Below are 27271 nucleotides of genomic sequence, written 5' to 3'. Positions count from 1 at the left end.
ATTGCTGTCACCACTGCACAGCCTGACTAGCGGGAAGAAAGAGTAGACTGTAGGCTGTAGGGAATTTGATTTCCCTTCCCTTTGTCTTACAGGATATCAAAAATGAGGTCTTTCACTGAATGCCATGCTCTGTGGTTACAACTCAGAGGCCTCTGAAACATTGGATCTTGCAGCCAACCTATTAAATCAAAGACAACAATTTAAGTGACACTCTCCCTTAAATGGGGAACCACTGGGGAAAGGGGGGTAATTTCCAGTTCAGTGCCAATCTTAGATTGAATTCCACTCTATCAATAGCTCTTGCCAGGAAATCCTTGGTGTGTAATATTAAAAACAAACAGTAAAACAATACCTTATCTTTCTGTGTAATATCATGTGATTTACGGCACAGGATGCTAAAAAGAACAAACAGCAATACTGATGCCTGGTTTCCTTTATTTACATCCTGATTATAAATGAACAAGGATCAACACTAATTTAAAGAACTACCGCAAAGGATTGGAGGGTGTTTAGCATAATAAAAGATACACAAGTTGTTTTGCTGTTAAATTAGCTAAATGGCAATATAGCAAAAATATATATTTTGATCACCATTTGACACTATAATTCACTGTATGTGCAGTAAATGTTCCATGTTTGACTTCATTTGGATTTCCATCAGGGATGTAGGGTCTAACAAAACGTAATAACAGTCAATAACATTTTTATTTTGTATCAACTTATCACTGAAAGCAAGTTTGATGCAAACAGGAGTGGACAGTGTGGCATGGTGGAGGAAAGGGCTCTTTACATTTTACTCCGGGTCCTCGGGTTGTTGGCCTGCCATACCAGGCACGTTTGTTTTATAATTGATGAGGGTGTAATTAAAAAAATAACACGATGCAATACCTACCTATGTCTGGCTCTGACTACTTCCAACAGACAATACCGCAGCTGAGCCACTGAAGTGAACGTTTGTCCTGATGTTGAAGTGCACGCAGACTTCTCCCCTTGTCCAGTACGCAAGGCAGCAACGGCCCATGGCGCCGCCTCTCGCCTGTAAGACAACACCGAGGACTTGGATCGCCCACGCAGAGGGAAAGGAAAACGAAGTTAACGCTAGTAGCTTGTAGCCTAGCTATGAAACCCTGCGACAGTCAAACCTAGCTGCCCCACAATTAAGTGGCTATACTATATAAACATTTATATTATGCGCTAGAGCTGTTAAACATAACCGGATCAAATGGTGAGCGCGCGACTTTATTGACTTGGTTAAATGATTTAAGCGATAGCATGTTGCTAAGCTAGATTGCTAGCTTGCTGTCTTGGCTCCGTTATGTAGCTACTCGGCTAGCTGTGTATGCTAACAGCAAAACAACATTAATATAGCTAGTTCGACATATGAAAGCGTTTGTTTGGTCACGCGTACTGGCTTTAATTAAACGCTAATATGCGCATATATGGATATTGGTTTGTGTGTGAATGCATGCGTTGTAATGAAATGGTAGCGTTAGCTGCACAGACGAAGATCTTGTTAGCGTTTAGCTTGCTAGCTAAAGCTAACGTTAGCATAGTTGACGTTTCCCAGCTGCTAACGCCGAACAGTTATTATTCACATTCAGTGTTTTTCTTATGCTGACAACCGATCATTTAGCCTTACCTATAGGGTCCAATGTGTAAATTGAAATATAGGACATTAACTAACTAACTCTGTATGTGTTTCTGTAGGTTTATGAGACTCTGCAGCCATGGGTGACATGAAAACCCCAGATTTTGGTGATCTTCTGGCTGCCTTTGACATCCCAGATGCCACAGGGTTGGATGCCAAAGAGCCCATCCAGGGGAGTCATGAGGAGGCAGACGTTCAGCTGAAACACACAGGGATATGTCTGGATGACAGTTTATTAAGTAACCCAGCTGTCACAGCAGCAGATGTTCCTGCTGTAAGTGTAATTGTGAAAAACACGAGTCGACAGGAGTCCTTGGAAAGTTTTGAACCAGCATTGCCGAACGGATTCGGTGGACAAGGGACCTCCATTGACTCTGTTGAGACAACCAACACTTGCTTTTCCAAATCATTTGTCTCTGTTTTGAATGGGGATAATTCAGGAGAGCTTCTTGGAAACGCACCTATTCAACGCAAACCAGATGGAACACCATTATTTTCCCATTCACTTTCTCATTTTAGTCCCATCTCCAGTCCTGAGTCTGAAGACAATCGGTGTAGTAGAGATGAAATCCATCCAAAACGAGACGGAACCTGTGTCCCGGAAGCTTCAGATTTGGTGGAACCTTCTATTCCAGACAATCCAAAAAAACTGGATTTCAGCATATTTGATGACTGTTCAAAGGATTCTGACATCCCCAAGAACACTCAGAGGAGCAGAGAAGAAAGTAGTAGAAGTGAGGAGTCTTCTGACATCTGTGTCAGTAACAAAACCAATAAAATACCTAGACTAGTCAGTGCACATCCCCAACCAAGTGGAAACCAGAACTTGATCGAGACCAACTGCAATTCAGGAACCACATTGGATGTTCCCATTTATCCACATGTCAAATCTCAGACATCTAAATTATCATCTTGCCTTGAGGCTCTGGTGGCTCTGAATGCTAGAAATGATACCAGTGATCAGATTACTCCCAGAGAGCCATCAACTATTCAGAATGACTGCGTGAAAGCAAGCTCCAACTTACCTAGATCCCCACTAAGTCCACTTGAAGCTGTGAAACGGTTAATGAAACCCTCTGATAGTCCTGCAAGCATCTGCAGTGATAGTAGTGGCAAAGCATCCCCTGCAGTGGCAACGGGGTCACCCCCTGCCATACCCAGGGTCAGAATTAAAACCATTAAAACTACATCCGGGCAAATCAAGCGCACAGTCACCAGTGTGTTGCCTGATTCAGAAACCGATGAAGTTCATTCTGCATATGAATCCTCTCCATCACAGAGTATGATTAGTGAAGAATCTTACTGTAACATGTCTCCTCAACAGTCTCAAATTGCATCTGTTGATAGTTTGGTTGGAGTACAAACTAAAGGTACCCCAGCTACTGCGTCTTCACCAAAGGTTTTACGCAACAAGTCAGAAGTTAACTCCAGGAAGTCAGGTATGACGCAATGTCCAACAGTATTCCATAATACTGTTGGTGCTGTCAAACGGTCTGCTCCACATCAGGGGCAGAAACCAAAGAGAAGATCAGCCACAACAGGCCAAGCAACTACCACCAACTTCCTTCCCAAAGCAATGCACTTAGCTAGTCTGAACCTGGTCCCTCACAGTGTTGCGGCTTCAGTAGCTGCACGGTCCACCTCTCATCAACAAAGCCAACACGCACTCTCCTCTACAGTATACAGCACCGTCCCACTGGTGCATCAGGTCAAATCAGCCAAACCTCATCCCCGCACGTCCATTCCCAACACAGCAGCAGGAACCTTAAACAGACTGTTGAACAATGCCAACCCTGTGCCTACATATGTGCCCAACCTGAACCCCCCTCCCGAGAGCAATATCACCCTACCACCACGCGGATACTGCTGCCTCGAGTGTGGCGACTCCTTCGGAGTGGAGAGGAGTCTTTCGTATCATTACAGCAGGAGGAGTGTTCACATTGAAGTAGGATGTACGCACTGTGCAAAGACTATGGTGTTCTTCAACAAGTGTGCCTTGTTGGCACATGCAAGGGAGCACAAGAACAATGGCATGGTGATGCAGTGCACACAGCTCCATATGAAACCCATAGCAGCGGAAAACATGTTTGTACCCCTGAGTACTGTGAACGTGGACACTTCACCCTCACATAAAAGTCAACCTGTCCTGCCCCTATATCCAGACAGTGTCATTCGCCACCGACTCCGTTGCCTGGAGTGTAACAAACAGCTGTCTGACTGCAAAGCACTTGCAGGCCATTACCAGAGGCCGTCTGACGATGTGGAAGGACTCGTGAGTAGATGTTTTATTGAATTATTAAAGGATATTTTTGTTATTGTGAACAAATTCCAATGAAACCTCCGTCTGTGGCACTCACCCCGAGCCAAGAAGTTCCTACTCCCGACATACATCTTTAAAAAGACTTTTCATTGTATTTGTTGACACTAGGAAAAATACAGTATATGACCAGATTCATCTTTTAAAAGCCTTATGAGCAGATGTTTCACATCTTTATATTTTGACCATTCTCTTCTTTTCTTTTGTAAAACAGACATGTAAGGTGTGCTCAATGTTGTTACCCAACAAGTGCAGCTTCAGAGCTCACCAACGCATTCATGCACACAAGTCCCCGTACTGCTGTGCTGAGTGTGGTGCCCTGTGTCGCTCTGCAGACATACAGAAGCATGTCAGGGAGAACTGTCTGCACTATGCTCGCAAGGCTTGGTACAAGTAAGTGAGCAAGCATGAAACGCAGGCCTCGTAACATACAGGTCAGCGTTGCAAAAAAAGTGGCATTGTGTTTCCTTTCCTTCCAGATGTCTTCACTGCGATATGGTTTTCAAGACGCTTCAAGGACAAAAGACTCACATAGAGGAGAAACACTGTGAAGTCTTTTACAAGTGTTCCATCTGTCCAGTTGCCTTCAAGACCTTTGACAGCTGCGAAGTGCATTTAAAAAATAAACACAGCGCAAGCAAAATATCCCCTCTGTAAGTCAACGCCTCATGACACGGCAGTTAGAAGTTACACATTTCCTTTACGGGTCATTTGAACTCTTCTCTCTTTCTTTTGCAGGTTAATCTTTCAGTGTTCATGTGAGACGGTTTTCAAGAAAAAGCAGTTACTGTTTCAGCATTTCCATCAGAATGCCAACAAGCGTGTTACGTGTGTATTCAAGTGTCCAGAATGCAACTCGGTCTTTCCACAAAAGCAGCTGTTAATGCAGCACTTCAAGGTTAGCCCTGAATGTATTGTATTAACAGTGTTTACATGTTTATCCATTTTGTTACCTATTTGAAACTTTCACAATATAAATTGCAACTGCCTAGTCCCTACTTATTTCTGGCATTCTCAAAGTTTCATGCTGAAAAAGTGAAATTCCTTTGGATCTGCTGCTTTTAATGCAATTTTTTCACATTATGTGATATACAAAACCATGCACATGATGCAGAGAAGGCAACATGGTAATTACTTCAAGTCACAGTACAGATACGCTATTTAGTATCTTGTTGTTTCACCACACTGTCAGAAGAGAAGTAAAATATTGCTGAGTAAATGATGACCTATAGTACATGATCATAAACATAAAGGAGAGAAAGGGCTCTTGTTATATTGTGTAACATATTTTCTGTTTTGCAGGGCATTCATGTAGGAAACGTGACTGTAGAAACGGAGAAGAAAAGTAAACCAAAAGACCAACAGAAGACTCACAGCCCTGCTAAACACACTGAGAGTCCCAGAAAAAAGACTGAGCAGGACAGGCGGCCTCGTGTAAAACCCACCGGCTGGACGTGTGGCGAGTGTCTCCAGTGGTTCCCTGAGCGAGACTCCTATGTTTCTCACATGAAGGCCAACCATGGAAAGGTCAGCCAATATGAATCCCCATGCTGGAATGTGTATGTGTTCAACAACAACATTAATGACTGCTGCGCTCGCTCATAATAGAATATTAAAGCAGCGGGAGATGGGGTGGTTTAGTCTGCTGCAACTTTAATAAGCTCAAACCACGAGATCACACTCGATTTGTCCAGATTCCAGGATGAAAATTGAAACTACAATATTTTAATTATACTAATGTCTGTTAAATTCATATATAACTTTCGGTTTAAATCAGATATAAATATTGTATCTTCATATGGTATCAATTTGCCAAACATCTTATTATGAAAAAAGAATAATTTGCAGACAGCATGTTCTTGATTTGTGGTAGAGCCCCCTTACTGATGTATCGGTTCACATAGATTCAGAGAGGAACGTGTGTGACACGCACCAATACATAACACTCCCCTTTTTTACACTCCTATCACACTAAAATCACACCAGTTGTGTAGCGAAAGCAGTATGTTAACAGATCAGCAGCATCAATCCTTCTGTGTTGGCACAGAATACGTTCAGGCACAGTATTGAATGTGTATCATCTACATTTAAAGTACTAAAAAGTAAAATTCTTTCAGATGCTTGTTTATTTATGTCAAAAGGTCACATAGATAGCTGAAATGGGCTGTAATGCCTACAATTGATCAAGGCCTACAGGTTCACAATGAGCATTCGGTTTCACAGTGAGAATTCTGTTCTGTTGGTAAATATAATTGTACCAATACATTAAAAACAATCCCCCAATTTTATAACTGCATATTTGTCATGTAGTCTAGCTGAAGATTCAACCCGATCACTAGCTCTGACTTTAAAACGCTGTCCTTTCAGCATCTCTCAAGCTGTGCTTCTGAAATGATTATGAGGACAGTGAGTCTTGTACCTGAAGTCAGAGTGCCTGTTGATTAAATGGACTGAAGCTTCATGACACGAGACACGCTGCCGATGTCTTGATTCTAGTGTGGATTTTGGCTTATAGCTAAAAGAGTGGTGTTGCCCTGTTGGTAATCCTCAGCTACGTGACATCATGTTTAATTCTTGTATTTGGTTTTTAAGATTTTTAAAAAATGTAAGGGGTTTTAAAACTGACTTTATGGCACATTTGAAATGAGGATTAATGTGAATCCTCGGAAATCTACAAATTAGATTTTAGTTATGGTTATAATTGCCACAAATCATAAAGTAATAACCTCTAAGTGGGTTGCATGAGGATTATGAACTCATTAGACGTTTGTCAAGCGTGATCCGTCACACCATGAGTTTTGTTTTTTTCAACAGTCATTGAAGAAGTATCCATGTCGACATTGTGAGCAGTCTTTCAACACTACATACAGTCTGAGAAGACACATTCGCAGTGACCATGATGGGAAGAAGAAAATTTACATATGCTGGTAAGATGTGTATGTTTGAAAATGAACATATTACTGCTGACACCGAGTTTTAACCTGGAAATCATTAAATTCCACTTCCATTTCTTTACACTTTAGGTATTGCACAGATACCAAGACAATATTCACAACCAGTGTGATGTTGAAAAACCACATCAGTCTAATGCATGGAATAAAAAATCCTGATCTTGGCCAAATGCAGAAAACAGCCATCCAGGAATCAAAAAAGGCTTTTCGCAAGGTATTAGATCCTAACTTTTAACAGCAAAATAATTGCATGCATAAATACACATCAGGAATCTTGCTAGTTGTCATTTTAACGTGTGTGCCTTCTATGATTTGCAGGGGCTTGTATCAGAAAGACCTGCCATGGATGCACAGGAAGAGGGCCAGGGTGGCACTTTTAGTCCTGAGGCTCCTCCGGCGAAACGTCTGAAAACTCAGTTCCGCTGTTCAAAATGTGGTTTTGTCACAGATGACAGTAAACAGTTCCAGCAGCATATACCACAGCATAAAAGTGATGAAAACACTCCTCAGTGCCTCCACTGTGGCTTGTGTTTCACATCTGTGCTGTCCCTCAACAGACACCTTTTCATTGTTCACAAAGTCAAAGGTCCCGAGGAAGCGAGGAAAGAAGCAGTGGTGAGGCAGGAGAAGCGTGTTAATAAGCCAGTTAGATCAGCAGATACTGATGAGGTCAATAACTTGATCCCAGAGCTAAATGAACCTGAGCCCTCACAGGCAGGAGAGCCAGCGAGGCTTCACTGTGACAAGACGTCGGACTGTAATTTAAAACTGAGCACACACTCTCAGACACAAGCCGTCTCTCTCCGGTAGTGAGACCTCTTTAAAGTCGCTTTAATATCTTCAGCTTTCATGTGAAAGTCACTAGGGATGCTTGATGTTCTGCATGGAAGTGTTTGCGCCTTTTATTTTATTTTATATTTCTCTCAAGTTATTCAGAGGCTGTGCAGTATATTCAAGCGGATCCTTAACATTTGATAAAGAACAGTATTTTCATAAATGAGAGGACATATAAGTGTTAATTCTTTATTTTATTTTTTGTAACTTGGTAATATATTCGTCTAGCCTTTTAGACATAGCTGCACACGTATTACAGCTGAAGCTTTTCTTTATTCCCCCCCAGATGTTCCATCCACCCTGACATGAGACTCAGGAAGGTCTGTTAAGTGTTTAGGTCTGATTTGGTTGAGGCAATAGTGAAGAGGTGGACTTTCATCTTTGTAATCGACTTTTATTTGAATTGCCTTTTTTTTGTGTATTTATTGCGATACACTATTACCTGAATGGAATTCAGGTTGCTGTTTTTATGACATGATTGTGTGGCAATTAATGTCCAGTACAAAACTACAATTTAAGTCACCATTTATTTCAAAACATGCTATAGTTCGGTATTCATTTAAAGTTTTATTTCTATATTCTTGATAAACAGTTATTCGTAAAACTATCCCATGAATTACAGGCGAGTTGTCTTGCTAAGCAAAACCTACTAAAGTTAGGCTACGTAAGGTTTTCTTTTTACTTTCTTTTACACATAAGAACAAGACTTTCTTTTGACTTTTAAGCATTCTGAAATGCTTTTGTTTCTATGTTTATGTGCATGTGTTGTCTCTTTGTGGCCTTTTTTTTTTTTTTTTTTTTGAACAAGTGTCAATGGGTAACTTGGAGAGGTATTGGATGTGTGTTGCAGCAGTATTGAAAATACCTCAAATTGCCAGAAGTGTATTTTTCAGGCAGGTGAACCGTCAATGTAATGTCAAATCAGGGTACATTGTTTTGGATAATCCACAGCAGGTGTGAAAGTGAAGGTGGCGGCATTTCTGAGATAGCGTTTTATAAATCAGAAACCGTTAACATGATGATGATGATGATGATGATGATGCTAGTATGTTTGGAGGAGTTTGTTAAATCTACCGTGACTTCAGAGGAAAGAAATGTCTTAAATCAACGCTCATGATGATGGGTACTTCTTGTTCACATGTCCTAATTTGTAAACCAGCACCTCTTGTTTTTGTATTGAATACATGACAGTTCCTACCTCCATGGTTAATGGCAGTGATTGTTAAAAAAAAAAGAAAGAAAAAAAAAGATTTTTGATGAGTTGCAGGTAATCTCAGTGCAATGTAAAATTAGTTTATAAAATGTATTATCCCACATTATAAAATTTTATAAATTATTTTGGGAATGATACTAAGGCTATATGGTCATATTGACTGGCAAGTGAACTTTTCTATTTAAGTACTATGTGAGCTCTTTATTTCTCTGTAATCTTAAATCCTTAATTTACCACACTGCAGACTGAAAAGAATGACTTGTTCACTACTTGTTCTTTTGTAATGCTCATTGAAAGACGTTTGTACTTTTTTTATATATAGTGTACGGCGAGGACTTGTATAAGAAAGTAACCTGTGTACATACAATAGCCAATGAACCCCAGATTCACAGCATTTCTTAAGCCATTACGTCTATTCAGCATGCAGTGGCCCCCGTGCCTTGCTGTAATGTTTACGTCAAAGTACTTACAAATAAATTGGTGCATTTAATTATACATCTGCTGCGTTTGTCTCTTGTCTTGTGTTATAGACTTGTATTAAAGTACTGGATGCGGGAGAGGAAAGCGTTTAATGGCATTTGGACGTGATGATTTGTTGGTTTTGTGCATCCAATAAGAAACCAACTGACGAATGACTTCATCACATACGAATATTAAGCCCATCCTATCTCTGTATAAATGTCTGGCCCCAAAGTAACAGAAGAGCAAAGAGATTTTAATTAACCGGCACCAAATTGCGCAGAACCTGTTTGAGGAATGAAAGGCACTTTGACAAGGATATGTAGGGCAGGATTTCTGTCCTCTTTCATCCTTATCTCGTACATTGCCATGACGTCCGCAATGACGCTTGATTTAACTGAGCTGAGAAATAAAGTTTCAAAGCTCAAGGTGAATCCGAGGGGGAGTTTGTGGGCAACAGGTAAGAGAAATAACACTATTCTGATTAATTAGTTCATGCTATTTTTTAAAATATTGATGTTTATTTTAATGTTGTGCTTTGTGTTCAGGGCATTTCATGGGCAAGAAAAGTGTTGTAGATAGTTCCTTTATGAAGTCTGCCTTTGAAGATGTAAATGTTCCCACTGAAGGCAGAGCTGTTAGTCCTCTCTACCAAGTGGAAGACCTGCCGGCACTGCTTAATCAGTTGTCGAACGCTGCCCAACAAACACAAGAGAAAAAGGCATTGGACATGTAAGAATATTATTATTATTTTAAAAAGCAAATGATTGTATTTTGTTTTTATTCAATGCACTTTGTTTGCTGGCTTTTTATGTAGGTTTTGGCCTAATTACAATTATTATACAAATGAATTAACTGCACAACTGATTACATTTCCCATTTATTTAGAGGAGGAGGGGATCCGTCTTGAAGACCATTAATATCAACACTTGAAGCCCTGCTGATGAAGAGGATACTTATAAAAACTTCTAATATGAATAGTTTACGTTTTTAATGTGATATGTGGCAATGCAATGCCATTCTGCCCCGTTTGTTCTTCTAATATTAATGTACTAGTGCCACCTGTTAATAAACCATCATTGAAAGCCACTTTTGCTGATTTTAACCTTTTTTTTTTTTTTTTTGCAAAATATTCTATTTTATTATATTTAAAAAAAACAAGAAAGAATGCAATAGAAATATGTTTCTATTCCAAATAATACAAGTATTTTCAAATTATAGCTGCGTTTTGGTGCGCCTCCTGTTGGTCGTCGGTTGAACTGTTTGAGGTCTAATCACATCCGGGTTACAGTGGCAACATGCCTCTCATCACCACCTAGTTTATCTGGCAGCGTTAACAGTTTCTAACGCCAGCTATGCCCCTGGTAGTGATGTGTGGTTACCCCTGTAGTGGTAAAACACGAAGGGCAGAAGAACTGAAGGTGTTGTTGGAACGCAACACCGACAGAAAGGTTCACGTTGTAGGCGACGGAGCCCTGGACGTGGAGAAAAACACGGCGTACGCAGGCAAGTCAAGCTAGTGTTTTAGCAAAGCGTTCAGCTGTTTATGCGAATATAGTCAAGAGTTCCGTTACAAAGTCCTCTTACATGTAAGTCACGTGTAAAAGCCGTTCACATGTTTTAATTTGTCGCGCTACTGGTTGAACTCAGGCTAGCTTTTCCGCTAACAGCTAATAGTTTAAAAAAAGACTTTCTGTGGCGTTGGCGCGCCGCCGACTGTTTGCGCGCGTGCGTGTGTGTCGAGGGTTTGGCTAGCATTAATTAAATGGCATTGGCGTGTAAATGTCATCGCTGTCCTATGATGGAGGGTCTTCTTAGACGCGACATAACAGAAATATGGATATTCAGAATATTTTTCTCATACATTACGGTCATCTTACTAAACTGCACATGACTAGATATTCTGGTTTTACATTTTGCCACAAAGAAGACTAGAAAGTAACCCTGGACATGAAACCTTGTTGGATATGTTGCAGATTCTCAAAAGGAGAAAAATGTCAGAGCATCTTTGAAAGCTGAAGTAGAGAGGTGAGTTTTTCAGATTTAATTATCATTATTATTTTTTTTATTAGATTAATCAGTGATGTCCTGCCGTCACATCCCTTTTTAACCTTTTATTTGTTGTTTAGGAAAGTCAACAAGGATACCATTGTAATTTTGGATTCATTAAATTACATAAAAGGTAAATCTCGCTAACAATAGCATGTTATATTCTGCATTAAAACATTATGTTTACGTCTTTTTTTTTTTAACCTTTTTTAAAGTTGAAATACCTTACAGGCTACCGCTATGAACTGTTCTGTCTCACCAAGCATGCACAGACACCACACTGCCTGGTAAGTATATGAGATATCTGAAAGGCTAGAACCCAAACATTGACCACACAAGTCAAAATCATATGCGTTCTTTTGCTGAAGGTGTACTGTTTGACGACAGAGGAGGAGAGCTCGGCTTGGAATACCAGCAGAGATGCTGGTGAGCAGTACACCCAGGACATGTGAGTGAGAAGCCTTTACACATGCAGTACATATAGGGTTTAAACACGCTTTTATGCCCGTCATTGGCGAAAATGAACACTGCAATTTTTAGTTTCTGTATTTTGCCTGATATTCCGGTTTCATCTTTTGCAGCCATGATGCATTAGTGCTGAGATTTGAAGCTCCGGATTCCAGAAACCGATGGGACAGTCCCCTCTTCACCATCCTGAAAGACGACGCGCTTCCATATGAAGCCATTTCTGACGCACTTTTCAAAAGAAAAGCACCCCCACGTAACCAGTCTACGCAGAGTGTAAGAGACGTACACACGCGGCCTGTTTACGATAGATGTAGACGACTATCTGATGGTAATAGAGGTATTCTTTTTCTCTGCAGCAACCACTATCGTCTGCAAACTTCTTGTACGAGTTGGACAAGATCACACAAGATGTGTTAATGGTATGTTTTCATATGTTCTTTTGGATTTTCTGCTTATTTGTGAGTCACTCAGATTTGTTTCTAATACTCTTTTTGCTGGAAATGTCATATTTCAAGATCACCAAAGTAAAACCCACACATTGAAAATGTAACATTTATAGACATTAATGACATCCATCCTGAACTACTGCAAGGCTTTATTATTGTAACTTAATGGGATGTGACACAACTGATGTAATGATCGTACTGATTTCTGCTACATTTTGGTAATTTGGTCAAATGAATGCGTTGCAACCACTCTCTCTATAAAGTGACGTTAGGTTGACTTCATTATTGGCATGCAGTCTACCTCTAATGATTTATGTCCCTACTTATGAACTTACTTGATTTGCTTTGATTGATTTGACTTCTTTAACTATTATCGCACAAATTCCCTGTAAATTAAATGAATAATAAGAAGAAATACTTTTCCCACTTTAGTTTGGGGGGCTTTACACGTCGGTAAAACATTACTTTCTGTATGTAAAGTCTATATGTTATGTTTGATCAAGGTCATTTACGTTTTTCAGGCAATTTTCAACTCACAGAAGACGAGTGTTCCCGGGGATCTTATTCCTGTTCCAGGAGCCACAGAAAAGATATCCTTTTCACACATTTACACGTCCACTTTTTTATTCCCAGAATCATTTCACAGCTTTTGGTAGTTCTAGTTTCATGTGGCATGTCACACGACCAGTGGCCTTTCACAGCAAATGATTTAAATTAATTTGTGCTAAGGAGCTAATTCCCTCATCAGCAGGAGGCAATGTACTCTACATCAAATTACCTGTTTGAAGGAGAAGGTGGATGGGTGCAAGTCCATCAAAAAACGTAAAGTTAAAGGCACAGCAGCCAATCACGGTTAAAGGTCTCGTCCGTAATAACAAACTGTGGGATACGTATTGGGGGAGAGAAACCAAATTGCATAGATTAGTGGATTTTAATTGGCGGCTGCACTGTCGGACCTTCTCAGAAGCAAACACTTTGATTTTCTCCTTTTGAACATGTTGAAGAAGAAGCTAACTTAAAAGTAAACTAGGCTCTATGCTGGTCCACCTTTTATGATTATAACATTTGAGATGACGTCAGTAACTTTCAGCACATTGTTGGGTTGAGATGCAATACTGTGACCTTCAGATACTTTTGGTCAGTTAGTTCTCACTTCTTCAGTTTTCAGCTCTACTGTAGAAAACGTTCCTGTCTTCTCCTCGTACTTAATGTTCTTAACCTGCCATTTAACATCGAGCTCACCAGGAGCATCAACATGGCAGAGCTGAGGAAATTACGCCGCCAGTTCATCAGCTACACCAAGATGCACCCAACGGAGAACAGCGGACACATTTCCAACATGTTTGTGCAGTATTTAAATAAGAGTCTTCACTGAATTCTTTATAGCAGTGTTTGTTTTTGTTTGTTTTATCTGTGACAAATAAATATGTTTAATAATATATTGTTGCATGTTTTCGTATTTTCTTAATGGAGAAATTGCAAAAAAGTGTTTATCAAACTGCTATTCCCAAGGTCAATATTGACTCACCAAGCTCAACGTAACGTTTTTTATTCTAAACATCATTCCAGGACTTTACATGCATTATCGTGGTATTCACAGTATTTTTTCTTGTAACATTGTTTTGCTGTGTCATTCTGTAACAAATTCCACATTCAAGTCAGAAAGCTCAGCACTTTCTCCAGTATGGGTTTTCCTTAATTCCCCCGTGTATTACTTCCTCTTGGTTAGCCTGACACACAGTACTTGTTGTCTCGCTCAAAAGCTTCTGAATTCTTTGTGGGATTTGTAAACAAAATATTGCTGAGTCGAGCTCTTTCCAGGATTACGTATTATGTAAGAAGCTTGTGAGAAAAGCAAGAACGGGAAGTTGTTTACTAGGAATGCTTTGCTTGCAAGTGCAACTAATTACCACTGGTTTCTGACTTGAATGTAGTGTCAATATGCACATGTGATATGCACCAATGCAAACAATAGTGCAATAATCTTTAACATTTTATTTATTGAATTCAACAAAAGCCATAAAACAGCAGCAACCAGACAGAAAATGCTATAAAATTCATAGTAATATAATACACATAATGGATGATAGTGACAACAACTTCAGAAGACACTAATCTTGCAGTATTTACAGAATCGCTTGCTTATCTTCTCATAGTCTTTTTCTTCAGAGGAACGGCGGTGCCAAAGATTCTGTCCCAGTGGCTGAAGAAAGGAGCGTAGTTGCTACTCGGCTTCTGGTGATGCATGTCGTGAGCCGGTGCGCCGCCCAGCAGACCAAAGGGCACCAGGTGGTTAAGGGTCCATGGCAGGTCATAGCCTATGTGGTCCTCCACGGACATCCAGATGCTTAAAACCGTGACGCACCATGTGGTTAATGGGTGGCACTTTAAAAGAATGGGATCCTGGTTGCTCCAGATCCCAACAGTCATCAGTTCTGGGATGCTGAGCTGCTCGGTCGACCAAGAAAAAGGCGCCATGTATTCGTGGTGGATTGCATGAATCCACCGGTAGAGCTGTGGATGCTTGTGATGTATGAAATGCCAAATATAGTACTGAGTGTCAAAGAGGAGAAGAATGGCCAGTCCATCGATGAATACCTCACACAGGGTGGGAGCATCCTGCGGCAGAATCGGTGCAGGCAATATGAATATGGCAATTATGACACTCGGCAGAACAAAGAATACGTGGTTATACAGCGCCGTCATGAAGCTCTTCGCCATCATTCCCAGTGTTGGCTGCCTGTCTGGCTGGATCTTGTACTGATAGAATAAAGGCACTCTTTCTCCCAAGAGGTCCATCACAGCAAAAGGTATGCTGAAGAAGAAATAGCTGGAGAAGGCGAGCAGGACGGGGAGGAAAGGAGACGAGATGAGAGGAAGGTGGTGTGAAAGCAAGTAATCCCAGAACGGCTGCAGCAGACGGTCCGAGGCCCGGGAGGGCAGGAGCTGCAGAGGCAGCTCGCTGATGTTCAACATCTCACTGTAGCACCTCTGATTTCTGCTGCAAGTCTCAGGATTAAGGCAAGAATTCTGCCTTTATATAGTGGAGTTCAACAGAAGGAGCTTTCCCCCCCTCACACACACACACACACGACACAGCTCAATGTTGACTGAATATTACTGAGACAGAAAAGGGTTCAGCAGTAGACCGCATTATCAGCTGGACCCAAGGTCGCCTACATCAAAACATGGCACCTTCTGCATTCCTGTTGTGACTACTAAGAGAGTAAACATTGGGAAACTTGAACACACTGCTAACCTAAACAATCTCATTCCTGTTCTCTCAAAATCAAAGTCAACCTCAAAGCCTGTCAATAACACCATCAGGATGGGTCTGCTAAATGTTAGGTCTCTTAATAACAAATCATTTTTAGTCAATGATTTTATTACCACTTCTAAACTTGATTTTATGTTTTTAACTGAAACATGGCTAGAACAACTTCATATTCACCATGACATCTATAAAGAGAGCCTCCGGGCCTACAATTTAGTCTTAAAAAGTGCGAGAGAAACATACTTCTCCAATATCATAAACAACAACACTAATAAGGCGAAAACCCTATTTGCAACTGTTGACAGACTGACCAACCCCCCAACACAAATACCAGCTAAACTCCACTCCACGCAGAAATGCAATGAGTTTGCATTCTTTTATACTAATAAAATTGAAGGCATCAGACGCGCCATCAATATCTCAAACAAGTTGGATCACCACCCTGTTCAGGCAAAAGTAACACAGCAATGATGGCAAGCTTTAATGCCATAGACTCTAAAACTCTAGTGGAAACGGTGACAAATCTAAAATCATCCACCTGCTGCCTTGATGCTTTACCTACCAACTTTTTTAAGAATGTTTTTGACTGCCTATCAATAGACGTATTGCAAATAGTTAATAACTCCATTCAATCAGGCAATTTCCCAAAGGCCTTCAAAACTGCAGTCATTAAACCTCTTCTAAAAAAGCGGAGCCTAGATGCCTCTATTATCAACAACTACAGACCAATTTCAAATCTACCCTTCATAAGTAAAATAATTGAGAAAGTTGTCCTCCAACAACTAAATCACTTCCTGGCTTCAACTGGCTGCCACAACAACTTCCAGTCAGGATTTCGACCTTTTCATAGCACCGAGACGGCCCTTATTAAAGTTGTAAATGACATCCGTCTTAACACAGACTCTGGCAAAACTTCAATATTAATGCTATTAGACCTCAGTGCTGCATTTGACACTGTCGACCACTCAATACTCTTGGACAGGTTGGAAAACTGGGTGGGGCTCTCAGGCACAGTCTTAAACTGGTTCAAGTCATATCTACAAGATAGGAACTATTTTGTTTCCATTGGCGACTTTGTATCAGAACCTACCAATGTAACGTGTGGAGTCCCCCAAGGTTCAATTTTGGGGCCAACTTTATTCAACATCTACATGCTCCCACTAGGACAAATCATGCAAAATAATAACATTGACCATCATTGCTATGCCGATGACACCCAAATCTATGTAGCACTATCACCAAACGACTATCGCCCCATAGATCTTCTGTGCCAGTGCATTGAGCAAGTCAAAGACTGGATGTGCCAAAACTTCCTACAACTAAATGAGGACAAAACTGAGATAATTGTTTTTGGTGCTAAAAAAGAAAGGTTTAAAGTAATTCAACACCTTCACTCTCTGTCCCTGAAAACCTCAAACAAAGCCAGAAATCTTGGGGTTATTATGGATTCTGATTTACATTTCGACAGTCACGTTAAATCAGTAACAAAATCAGCCTACTATCACCTAAAAAATGTAGCAAGACTTAGAGGGCTCATGTCAGCTCAAGACTTAGAAAAACTTGTACATGCCTTTATTACTAGTAGGCTAGACTACTGTAATGGTCTCCTTGCAGGTCTTCCGAAAAAAACTGTCAGGCAGCTACAGCTTGTTCAGAACGCTGCTGCTAGAGTTCTTACAAAGACCAAAAAATGTGAGCACATTACACCAATTCTTAAATCCTTACATTGGCTCCCTGTATGTCAGAGGATTGATTTCAAAATCCTCCTGCTCACATATAAATCACTACATGGTCTAGGACCGAAGTATATCACTGATATGCTCCCACTACATAAGACCTCTAGACCACTAAGATCTTCTGAGACCAATCTGTTAGTGATTCCCAGAGTAAACAACAATCACGGGAGAGCATCATTTAGTCACTATGCAACAAATGGCTGGAATAAACTTCCTGAAGATGTAAGACTTGCCCCAACTCTGACCACTTTTAAAACTAGACTGAAAACTGTTAAGTTCACCATAGCTTTCTGCTAAATCTTTTAATGTCTGCACTGTTTTTAATTATTGCAAATATGTTTTTATTCTCTTTTCTTTCTGTAATGCATTTTTAAATTTTTATTATTTTCTTTTAATTCTTCTATTTTTTTTTCTTCTCACTTTGTTTTATGATGTGAAGCACTTTGAGTCTGCCTTGTGTATGAAATGTGCTATACAAATAAAGTTGCCTTGCCTTGCCTTGCCTTGACAAGTATGTCAAAGTGGAATATGAACCGAACAGTTTTCTAATCCGAGTTGCACAATAAACCCTCATTTTAAAACTGAAACCACTACTTGTTTTAGTTACGATTAAATTGTTCAGGACATATGTCAATACAATTAAAGTTATCTGAATGTTCAAACCTCCTCGTATAAAAACGATTCACCAGGACAACTGGATTAGAACACTGGACTTCTTGAATTGATCTTTTAATACACTGTGTGTCTTTACTAATTGTGCATCCAATTACATGTAATAAATACCTTGAACAGTGAAACCCTGAGAAATGTGCCAAAGTTAAAGAGAAGAGTCATCCTATTCAATCCATGTTTAAAAATATTAATCAATCAATCCGAATCACAACAACACGTTTTATTGGGTAAAATGTGCAAAAATGTCATTTGAGTTCATGAATCAATGAAGTCTTTTTACTAATTAATGCGGCTCTTCATCTACTTCTTCTCACCGAGGGCCTTTCTTGAAACCGTTTTGTTGGTGTTGGCATATTTGTGTCGATCGTTTCTGAAAAGAAAATAACTCTTTTAACCACTGAAAAAAGGTGTAAATCTTTTTTTAACAAATAAAACTACTACTACCGTGACGTTTTCATGAGTAATGTAAACAGTAAAGGTAGAGATATGTGGACCTGAATGTCATTAGATAGATGCACCTGCTCATTTTGACTTTGCTTCTGCATCCCAGTCCTCCCTCCCAGTGGCTGGTGCGTGCTCCTCTCGTCATCAGGCTTCCACAGCTGATGCAAGGCTTTCCGTTGCTGTATGGCTGCAACAACAAAAATTAAGAAAAAAAATTTCTTATTCATGCTTCCCGGCACTGTCCTTTATGCTCTTTGATATTGTTATCTTGACAGTCTGTGATTTAGACTTATTCTAACGCATGTCAGCATGAATAACAGTACAATCAATTTCATCAATTTCCCCTCAGGACAAATAAAGTTTCATCTCATCTCCTTGGCTCACCTGTTCTTTAGCACAGTAGCCACAGATCATCCTGTTGGCCAGTTCCATGGGGTGGTCCTGGTCCTCATCGTGGCACACATCGCAGGGGTAAGCCCGTCCACAGCAGGGAAACCTGAGGGAAGACAGTCGCACGAAGCTTTCACAATACTTCACATGCTCTTCTCGGAGCTTCCATGTGAGACGTGTGACGTGAGGTATAGGACGCGGTGACGACGGTACCTTAGCCAGCGGTGGCTGTGTTTGTAATGTTTGCATGCTCCCTTTTCTGGCAGTGGCTTCCCCTTTTGCACAGCAGGATCTCTTATAGTCTTGTGATTAACAGCACAAGCACTTGGACCTGCACGGAGAAAAAAATACATTGTGTTGGACTTTCGGATCAGGAGTTTCACGCAGTGTGTGGCTTTTTTTTTCTCAATGGTAAATAACATGAGGTAAGTTGTTGTACAGCTTAGACCCTTGCTGATCCCTTTGCTAGCTAGTGAAGGTGAGCTCTGACCTCTTCCGGTAGTACGTGGCTGAATATACTGGAATCTTGTGCTCTCGGCCAGAATACTGAGTTTGCCGTGGCAGTGTTCACAGTTAAACTCCTTTGTTTGACCGTAGGAAATGTTCTGATGACAAAAGACCACAAAAAAAAGAAGCAATTACAGAGAAGGCATCGAGATATATTTCAGTTCACGCTGCTGTATGTATGCATGTTGTATCACCTGAACAGGGACCTCCTTGGAGCAGCTGAGGCAGCCAACAATGAGTTCACAGTCCTGAAGCACGAGGTCAGCAGGCGTGGCGTTCTGAAGGTCCAAGTACCCCAGGACATCGCTGTAATGGTGCAGCAAGCAGGGCCTGAACGCAGCACTGATGCTTGCACTGCACTTCTCACACTGAGCTGTGCAGGGTGTCCGTCCAGTCAGGGACAGGTCTGCAGTCACCTTACACCTGCAGACAGCACACAGACGGTAAAGCTTCTGGTCGCATGTCATTCTAATGAATCAAACCCCGCCCCCCTCACCTGTTACACTGAAGACAAACAGTGATTTCGTGGGCTGCTACAGTGGCCGTGTTCTCTCCCAGCCTCAGTCCCAACAGCTTCACCTCTGTGCCTCTGCGGGGGTCACTGATCTTAATGTTCTCCACCAGACGACTGGTTTCCTCATCCTCCTGCTCTTCATCACAACTTTGACCCTCCCTTAGCAATAACTTCCCTCCCTCCATTGTCCTCTCGCCTTCTGTCTCGTCCGGTTTTCCTTCGTCGCCGACATCTTCATCGGCAGCAACGATGTCAGAAGAACCATCGTTCCCAGATTTTTCGCACACCGTTGCCTGGAGCTCCTGGTACGATATGAACTGCAAGCCGGCTTTTTCTAAATCGATGTCTTTTTTCAACTGCAAAAACATTCACAATGAATCAAATCAAGTAAAGCAGTGATGTTCGGGTCATTCCAGTAAATTAAAAAAAAAAGGGGAAAACACACAATTCAGGTTGCAGTCTCACCTGCCGGGCTCCTTCAGTGAACAGCCTCTCCAAACTGCGATCGAGCCAGCGGAGAAAAGGCCGGAAGAGCAGTTCTACTTTCCCCAGCAGCTGATTGGTTGCGTGTTTGGCTTGAAGCCACTCCAGGGACGCTAACTGAACGTGTCTATTTTGACAGAGATGGCAGATGTCGGCACCGATGACACGAAACATTAAATGTCTCAAATACACTGAATATGCTCTACCTTGCCATTACTGGTGGCAGCTCCTGGTCCAATGGTATGTCCAAGGTGAAAATCTATGAAAAGGTATCAAGGTGATGAGGAATTGTTCTTTCCGTGTGAACCACTTACTGTATAGTATATTAGACGCTGCACTGCAGTGGGCTTTACCTCCTGGGGGTAACTCTCTGGGAAGCTCACCATGATGTCCACTTCTTTCAGATCAAAAGGCTGTAAATCAAACACAGGGTTATCCAGATTATACTATAAAGTCATTTTAATCTACTATCAAACAAAACAATGCATGGCAGGTGTAACAAAAGTTGCTTCATGAATTTATGGCTTTTATAATAATGCTGATAAAGTGGATTAATAGTGCCGATATTCCCAGTAATATTTATTCAGTCAAAAGCGTGGCTATGTTTTACCCCATACGGTGGGTTAGTTAGTTAGAGACATCACAAGGGAACAGTGGAAACGCAAAAACATATTTCCCCAATTACTTGTTTTCAAATGAGCCAAAATTGCCAAGTCTTAATCACTGCTTTACCCCATTTCTCGTATAACAATTAGGATTCATTTAATCTCATTGTTGCTACTTAATTCACACAAATCCCACGTTCTCCTGTACTAATGAACAATTACATGTTCACAGTAAAATCAACATGGGTGCTGTCACAGCATCGTAGGAATGGAACTATTTATTGTCCCCAAACACAGCCTCACTTTGTGTTGATTCGTTAGAGACTGCGTTCAAGGTCTCTAATTCAAACTGCACTGTATTACAGAAATATGTGGGTGGATGTTGCCTCTCAACTCTCTGTGGAGGAAAGGAGAAAGAAGGTGGAAGACAACACTTACCCAGTCTGGATCAGTGGCCACTACAGCCGCCCTGTAATATGTAAGTAAGTGTTTGCCATCACTTTGTTCCTGAATAATCAGCTGGTCTTTGGGAAAACGCTTCTTCAACTGCTTGATCTCCGTGTCTCGTAGCTGCTTGCCGACATCCTCCGTCAGGTCACACAGCTTGATCTCCTGGAGGACGACAGGCCGGGGGGCTGGTGGCCTCCTCTGAGCAGGTCTCGGGAAGTTGCCAGGATCAGGCTGGTCCTCCAACGCGGGGAGCATCGGTGGATGCCAGAAGCGGCACCTGTCTTCCATGGTGCAGTGGCCTGAGATAAAGTAGCGACAGGGGCGGCGTCCGGCTGTTGGGGGAACCCTGGTGTTACCAGGAGGCAGCCTGTACCCCTCATCCCCTCCAGGGACCTGTGGGTTCACAGACGTAATGTCTGACTGCCTGGGTGTCCTCACGGTTTTCCTCTCATGACTCTTCTCATCCCGTACGTGTAGGAATCTGCATTTCTTCCCAAAATTGCAGTGTCTTCCTTGAGAGAAGAAGCGACATGGCTGCTGTGTATGAAGCACAGGCTCCGAGTCACCTGACTTCTCTCCCTCACCATCCTCCATCGGTATTTGCACCTGAATGAATGAATACAGCGGAATAATATTTTACTTACACGTAAACACTACAGGGCAACACTTCGAGTTCATCCATGCCAAAGTGAGGACCTTTTCTTTATGTGTTCCTCCAACTTGTCCATGATAAGTTTGTTTACTTACTTATTATTAGTCATTCAAACAGACACACCCATCCAACCGGCTAAGATATTCCCCCAAATCCTTTTTTTCTCTCTTCTCTTTAACAATGCAAAACTTTCCACAAACCCATTTAAAACACGTTGACATCATTATTGACAACATAAAGAAATGGGAAACCGAGATCTGTACAGTTGTGTCTGTATACTTGTGGCCAGATTGTGTAGCATGTGATCACTCAGCACTGTGAAACTCAGATACAAAGGTCAATCAGATGTGTTGTTTTTCGTGAATTATCTGTGAAATACAGAAATTGGGTTATTATGGAATTGGTTACAGTTGGTCTAACGGTGTGGTGCATTCATTGTACACTTATCATTTGAAATCCAAAACAAAAAGAGCAACGTTAGGTATCTGCGTGGCTGCCTGACGTTTACGTGCGTTATAAGCGTTTACGTGTTTTGCTAATGTAAGTCGCGTCGTGAAGATCAAAGCTATTGTTTTAATGTGGTACAAAACCACATGTGTTTGAATAGAAATAACATTTTAAATTCGCCTTACCCTGCTACCTATCAAATGGCAGCACCGCTGTGTGTGTGTGTTACAGGAAACGTAGGCCTACGTGCTTTCAGCAGCGCTGTCGTTTACGTCATCACGTACGAGGCTCCGAATCGGCTGGGGGTAACAAACGGTTTCGCAACATAGGGCCCGACGCACCAATCCGACGGCCGGTCGTTCTGAAAAGGCAGTGGGACTGATCAGTCGGCTCCTGTCTTCGAACACATGAACGACGACCGACTTCAGCGTACGTTCTGCGCCTGCGCGAGACGTAATGTCTCCTGAACAGCAGGCGGCGCTAATTTGAATGGTCGCCAAAAAAATAAATAAATAAGAAAACCGGAATGACGGAACATCTCTCTGGACCAAAAGGATCCACATACTAGAAACACAACTTCTCCATTGTCTTGATGGCACTGATCGACAGCTCGTACAGGTTCCTGTATGTGGATGTCGGTTGTAATGGAATCATTTGTGATGGTGAAGTGTTTCGTGGATGCACGTTATCAGATACCCTGGTAGACAGAACCCCCAACATCCCTGCCCCAGTTCCTCTTCCCAGCTGTCTCCATACTGCATGCTGGCAGATGAGGCGTGACCTGTTGAAGCCATATGCAAACCGCAGACTCACTGAAGAGCTTCGACTACAGGCTCAACAACCGCTTCCATGTCTTGCTAACCACCATCAACATCCAAGACACTGTCAAAGTGGAGTACATTGTACTGGCTTGTTGTGCTCTGCATAACGTTCTACAGAGTGAGGGCTGTGATGTATACACGGCAGACATTGTGGACCAGGAAGGACCAGATAGAGACATCGTTCCAGGAAGATGGAGGCAAGACCCCTCCCTACAACAAGCCTCCCTGCCTCAAGCCACCAATGCAGCAGCGAGGGTTAAACAGATTAGGGATGAACTATGTCGTTATTTCATGTCTGATCCTGGCGCAGTGACTTCAATGGGGGAAGATATAGGACACATTGGCTGTGTGTAGAGGCAGATACCGTTGTTCTGTTTCATTTGTGATTCTTCAGAAGGATCAATTAAATATCATATAATTCATAATGGCCTTATATCATTATCACTGCAGAGTCTACACACTGGCGTCATAGATGTGAATGGAGGACCAGACGACCATGTCTAAACCACAAGTGTTCACTTCATGGAATGAATGATGTCCAACCCTGACTGGCCCTCATTCAGATGTAACATGGCAGTCCATGGCTATTACAGAAGACAACAATAGTGTGAAGTACTTTGGCATAGTTGTATTCATGTGTAGATGTGTCTATGTTAAAAAGAAAGGTGACACCTTTACATTGAGAGAAGTAAAATAGTCCTGCTGAAAATGTGTTACAGTGGATAACAGTTGTTTTTAACCCACAAGTTCCAGTGTATTTTCATCATCATCAGGACAGTGGGAAAATACAATGTATACAATTAATGGAATTTGAAGTGAGATTTCTTTCCCAACACTTCCTTCTTCCTTTCCTTAAGTTTCAACAGGTTTACTGTAGCAGTGGGCCCAAAACATCAGTTAAATGTGCTACAAAGTGCTACTACTGAGCTATTCGATTGGAGACCAACATACCTTTGACGTTCGACCACTAGATGGCAATATAAGACCATCAATTACAAAGGGGTCACTTTATGAGGCAAACATAATTTGGCATCTCCAGGAATAGTTCACTAGCTTGCTTATCTATCTCCTTGTACGATAAAGCATTGGTGTATTAGGACTACTTGGTGAACCAGCACTGTTTGAAGCCTAATATTGGCTGGATTATTATTTAACAATTATTTTGTATTATACACATCTCACACTATTGGTCATTGTAATCATCCATCCATCCACCCATTGTCTACCGCTTATCTTGTATTCCGGGTCGCGGGGGGGCTGGAGCCGATCCCAGCTCATTGTAATCATGTTTATAATAATCATAGACATTTTTATACTTTTTTCATTAAATTTTAATAATATTTTAATAGGAGTGACTTTAAGTTTCCTAACTGATTTTCTTATGCCTAACTAGAGCCAGAAAAAAAATGTGCGTCGTCCAAACCAGAAATTCAAATTCCAGCAGCATACTGACGCAGCTCAACATTCTCCTGGGTTTGGATGGTCCCACTTCCTCCCCCCGCGCTCCTCCCTCACCCCCCTCCCACAGACTTGTCACTACTCTCTCTGCAGCTTCATTCCTTCTTTGTTTGCCCACACTGTTTTCGTCACATCCTCATCAGAAGGAAGTGGGCTCACTTCATGTTTCCGACACATCAAGTCGACGTTCAGTGACACTGCAAAAAAAAAAAAAAATGACCGGTTAATATCCATTTAGTGACGACATTTAATTCTCAGCTTAATCAATCAATTATTAATGATAAATATCTTTTATTTTTGTTCCGTCCTGCAGAGGTTACAGTTTTGAGTGTATTTCATTAGATGCTTCTGTTTTGTTTAGTTATATATTGTCCATATATTGCATTAGACACAGCCTACTCTACATCTGAGGATAACTTAAAAAACAAACTATTTACATCCAGAAGCAGTTGGCGGTGTAGACCACATGTGATCCGTGTGGTCGAGAAAAGAAGTGTTGTACTCGGCATGTTTTAAAGAGAAAAAATGTTTCTCTTTGTACGTTTATGGGAGGGAAGTAGACCTGCAGTGACTAAACCGTTGTTGAGGACCAGAAACAGGATTATTCACAGAAATCTGTCACTTTTCTTGCTGTCTGAGTCCGTCTGGCCCTCCAGTGTGCCCAGGCTGCTGCTGCTGCTGCTCGCCTACTGGGACAATGCACTTATATAACCAATCTTGCTCTGTCATCCCAGCCTGTGTAGCAATGATGGGATATTGGGAGTTTGAAATTGTATTCTCCGGAAATCTTGAGCGTATTCTAGTCCTGCTCAATGTGTTAAGTGTCCTGAGATGACTTCTGTTGTGATATGACACTATAAATACAGTTGAACTTATAGCTGCTTAATAAATTATCGTGCGTTACAAACAAAATGTATATAAACCAGGCTGGACGAGTCAGAGGAGGCGGGGCTTAACTCTGACACAGACAATGTTTCATATTTGTATGGCCGAAATAACCACTATTGTTGCTTTGTACGTGTTGTGGCAATCCCAGATACACTGGTAAACAAAACGGCGTCCTGTCTGAGTTCATAACGTCACCCACGGGTGCCCGGTGGACGTCATAGAGCCCAGGGTTGCCAACTCTCACGCTCCTGGCGTGACATTCACGCTTTCACCATCAATCTCACGCTGTCACGCACACGAACGAAATGTCACGCCAACGTGAAAAAAATTCACCCGTTCATTTTCTGTTGATGTCTAGCAGCTGTAACATCTGCCTACAAGAGCCTCATCCGCTGTGAATAGCGAGACACATAGGAATCCCCAAAACTGTGTTGTGATTTAAACACATTAAATGGATAAAGAGTATGCCGAAGTAACGACGATTAGTAAACAATAAATAAATAAATAAAAAAGACAAAAAAGCAGAAGTCATGGTCAACCCCGTCCGGAAGTCAACATGCAAATAACTTTTAAAATGGCAATGGAGCTAGGCTATGCAACACTTGTAGCATCTCCATAAACACTGAATATAACGCTAGGCACTAGTGTTTTAAACGAGACTGTAGGCTACCTGTGAACAGCTTTCTTTCCTACTTACCTGGTAGCTTCGGTCAGTGGCCAACGTTGCTCCCGTAGTGCCTTGTCAGCCGCAGTAAGATCCAGAGTAAATATCAGGTGGTTCTCCGTGAGAAAGCTGCAGCTCTTTGCTTTCAGACTTGAACATGGTGACAGCAGTTCAGGTCCGTGGAACGTTAGCCGTAAGTAAGCTAACGCTAAGAGCTAACGAGCAAGCTGCCGTACTCAACTGATTCCCGTAGGGAAAAAAAGCAATAACAAGCAGTATTGGCAGGCGTTTTACTCTAGTCTCAAAAACCGGTAAAAAATAATAATCGACAGTGAGGGGTGAAAACTGAAAACTCCGAATCAGCTACTAAACTTTACGTCTTCATTGGTCGACATGTTGCGCGAACCCCCGCCCCACTGAGACATGTTTTGGCAGCCATTACTGATTCTCTGACGAGTGCCGACACGAGGTAGAACCTCTACGCTGATTGGCTTCGCGCCTCTGATGCGTCATCACAGTCGCGTGATGTCGCAGCAACTTTGATGTGCCTTTGATGTGCCTTTGATGCCACATCACTCTGGAATACTATAAATATAACTCCCTTCTCTTTGTTCTGTACCAAGATCCTGAAGTACCCAGAGCTGGATGCCCCGGACCTTGAGAGAGACCTTGTTGTGATTGTGAATCTAAGGTCCACTCTGCTCCAGTCAAACAAATGGATGACTCTGTCTTTGCATCATTGATCCAACCCTCCAAAACTCCTCAAACGAGGAAGAGGAGAAGACGTCGTAAACCCAGACCCCCCAAGGCCGGACCGCCTAGAGCTGGGCCCAAACCACCCAGAGCTGGACCACCCAGAGCTGGACCACCCAGAACTGGAC

General features: G+C 41.7%; 4 protein-coding genes across 7 annotated transcripts; 2 read left to right on the top strand and 2 right to left on the bottom strand.

The window, feature by feature from the left end:
* The first annotated feature begins 1066 nt into the window (after nt 1–1066).
* Nucleotides 1067–9458, top strand: znf592 (zinc finger protein 592). Its single transcript, XM_084016810.1, has 9 exons — nt 1067–1225; nt 1708–3920; nt 4180–4358; nt 4445–4618; nt 4704–4863; nt 5268–5492; nt 6780–6892; nt 6989–7130; nt 7235–9458. The coding sequence occupies exons 2-9, from the start codon at nt 1728–1730 to the stop codon at nt 7724–7726; spliced, it is 3678 nt and encodes a 1225-aa protein (XP_083872936.1). The 5' UTR covers nt 1067–1225; nt 1708–1727; the 3' UTR covers nt 7727–9458.
* Nucleotides 9459–10708: 1250 nt separating this feature from the next.
* Nucleotides 10709–13821, top strand: kti12 (KTI12 chromatin associated homolog). The gene is made up of 9 exons (XM_084017524.1): nt 10709–10928; nt 11399–11450; nt 11552–11604; nt 11703–11758; nt 11840–11919; nt 12053–12212; nt 12296–12358; nt 12907–12977; nt 13619–13821. The coding sequence occupies exons 1-9, from the start codon at nt 10778–10780 to the stop codon at nt 13758–13760; spliced, it is 828 nt and encodes a 275-aa protein (XP_083873650.1). The 5' UTR covers nt 10709–10777; the 3' UTR covers nt 13761–13821.
* A 691-nt stretch (nt 13822–14512) lies between these two features.
* Nucleotides 14513–15421, bottom strand: ch25hl1.1 (cholesterol 25-hydroxylase like 1, tandem duplicate 1). Its single transcript, XM_084017523.1, has one exon. It carries the CDS (start codon nt 15359–15361, stop codon nt 14528–14530), a length of 834 nt encoding a protein of 277 aa, XP_083873649.1. The 5' UTR covers nt 15362–15421; the 3' UTR covers nt 14513–14527.
* A 2836-nt stretch (nt 15422–18257) lies between these two features.
* On the bottom strand, nt 18258–22911 carry LOC311018179 (uncharacterized protein). 4 transcript variants are annotated; one of them, XM_084017007.1, is made up of 12 exons: nt 22806–22911; nt 21449–22066; nt 20759–20818; nt 20612–20664; nt 20388–20532; nt 19905–20278; nt 19603–19831; nt 19392–19506; nt 19115–19232; nt 18896–19007; nt 18586–18698; nt 18258–18437 (listed from the first exon to the last, which is right to left on the bottom strand). In XM_084017007.1, the coding sequence occupies exons 2-12, from the start codon at nt 22052–22054 to the stop codon at nt 18368–18370; spliced, it is 1995 nt and encodes a 664-aa protein (XP_083873133.1). In that variant the 5' UTR covers nt 22055–22066; nt 22806–22911; the 3' UTR covers nt 18258–18367. The 4 variants fall into 4 exon arrangements, with proteins under 4 accessions (XP_083873133.1, XP_083873131.1, XP_083873132.1 ...); XM_084017005.1 differs by having other exon boundaries at nt 22745–22886; XM_084017006.1 differs by lacking the exon at nt 22806–22911 and adding an exon at nt 22392–22480.
* Nucleotides 22912–27271: the final 4360 nt, after the last annotated feature.

This window comes from Eutrigla gurnardus, assembly GCF_963514095.1.
Source record: "Eutrigla gurnardus genome assembly, chromosome: 9".
NCBI lineage: Eukaryota > Metazoa > Chordata > Actinopteri > Perciformes > Triglidae > Eutrigla > Eutrigla gurnardus.
This window is presented reverse-complemented; position numbering and strand designations above follow the sequence as displayed.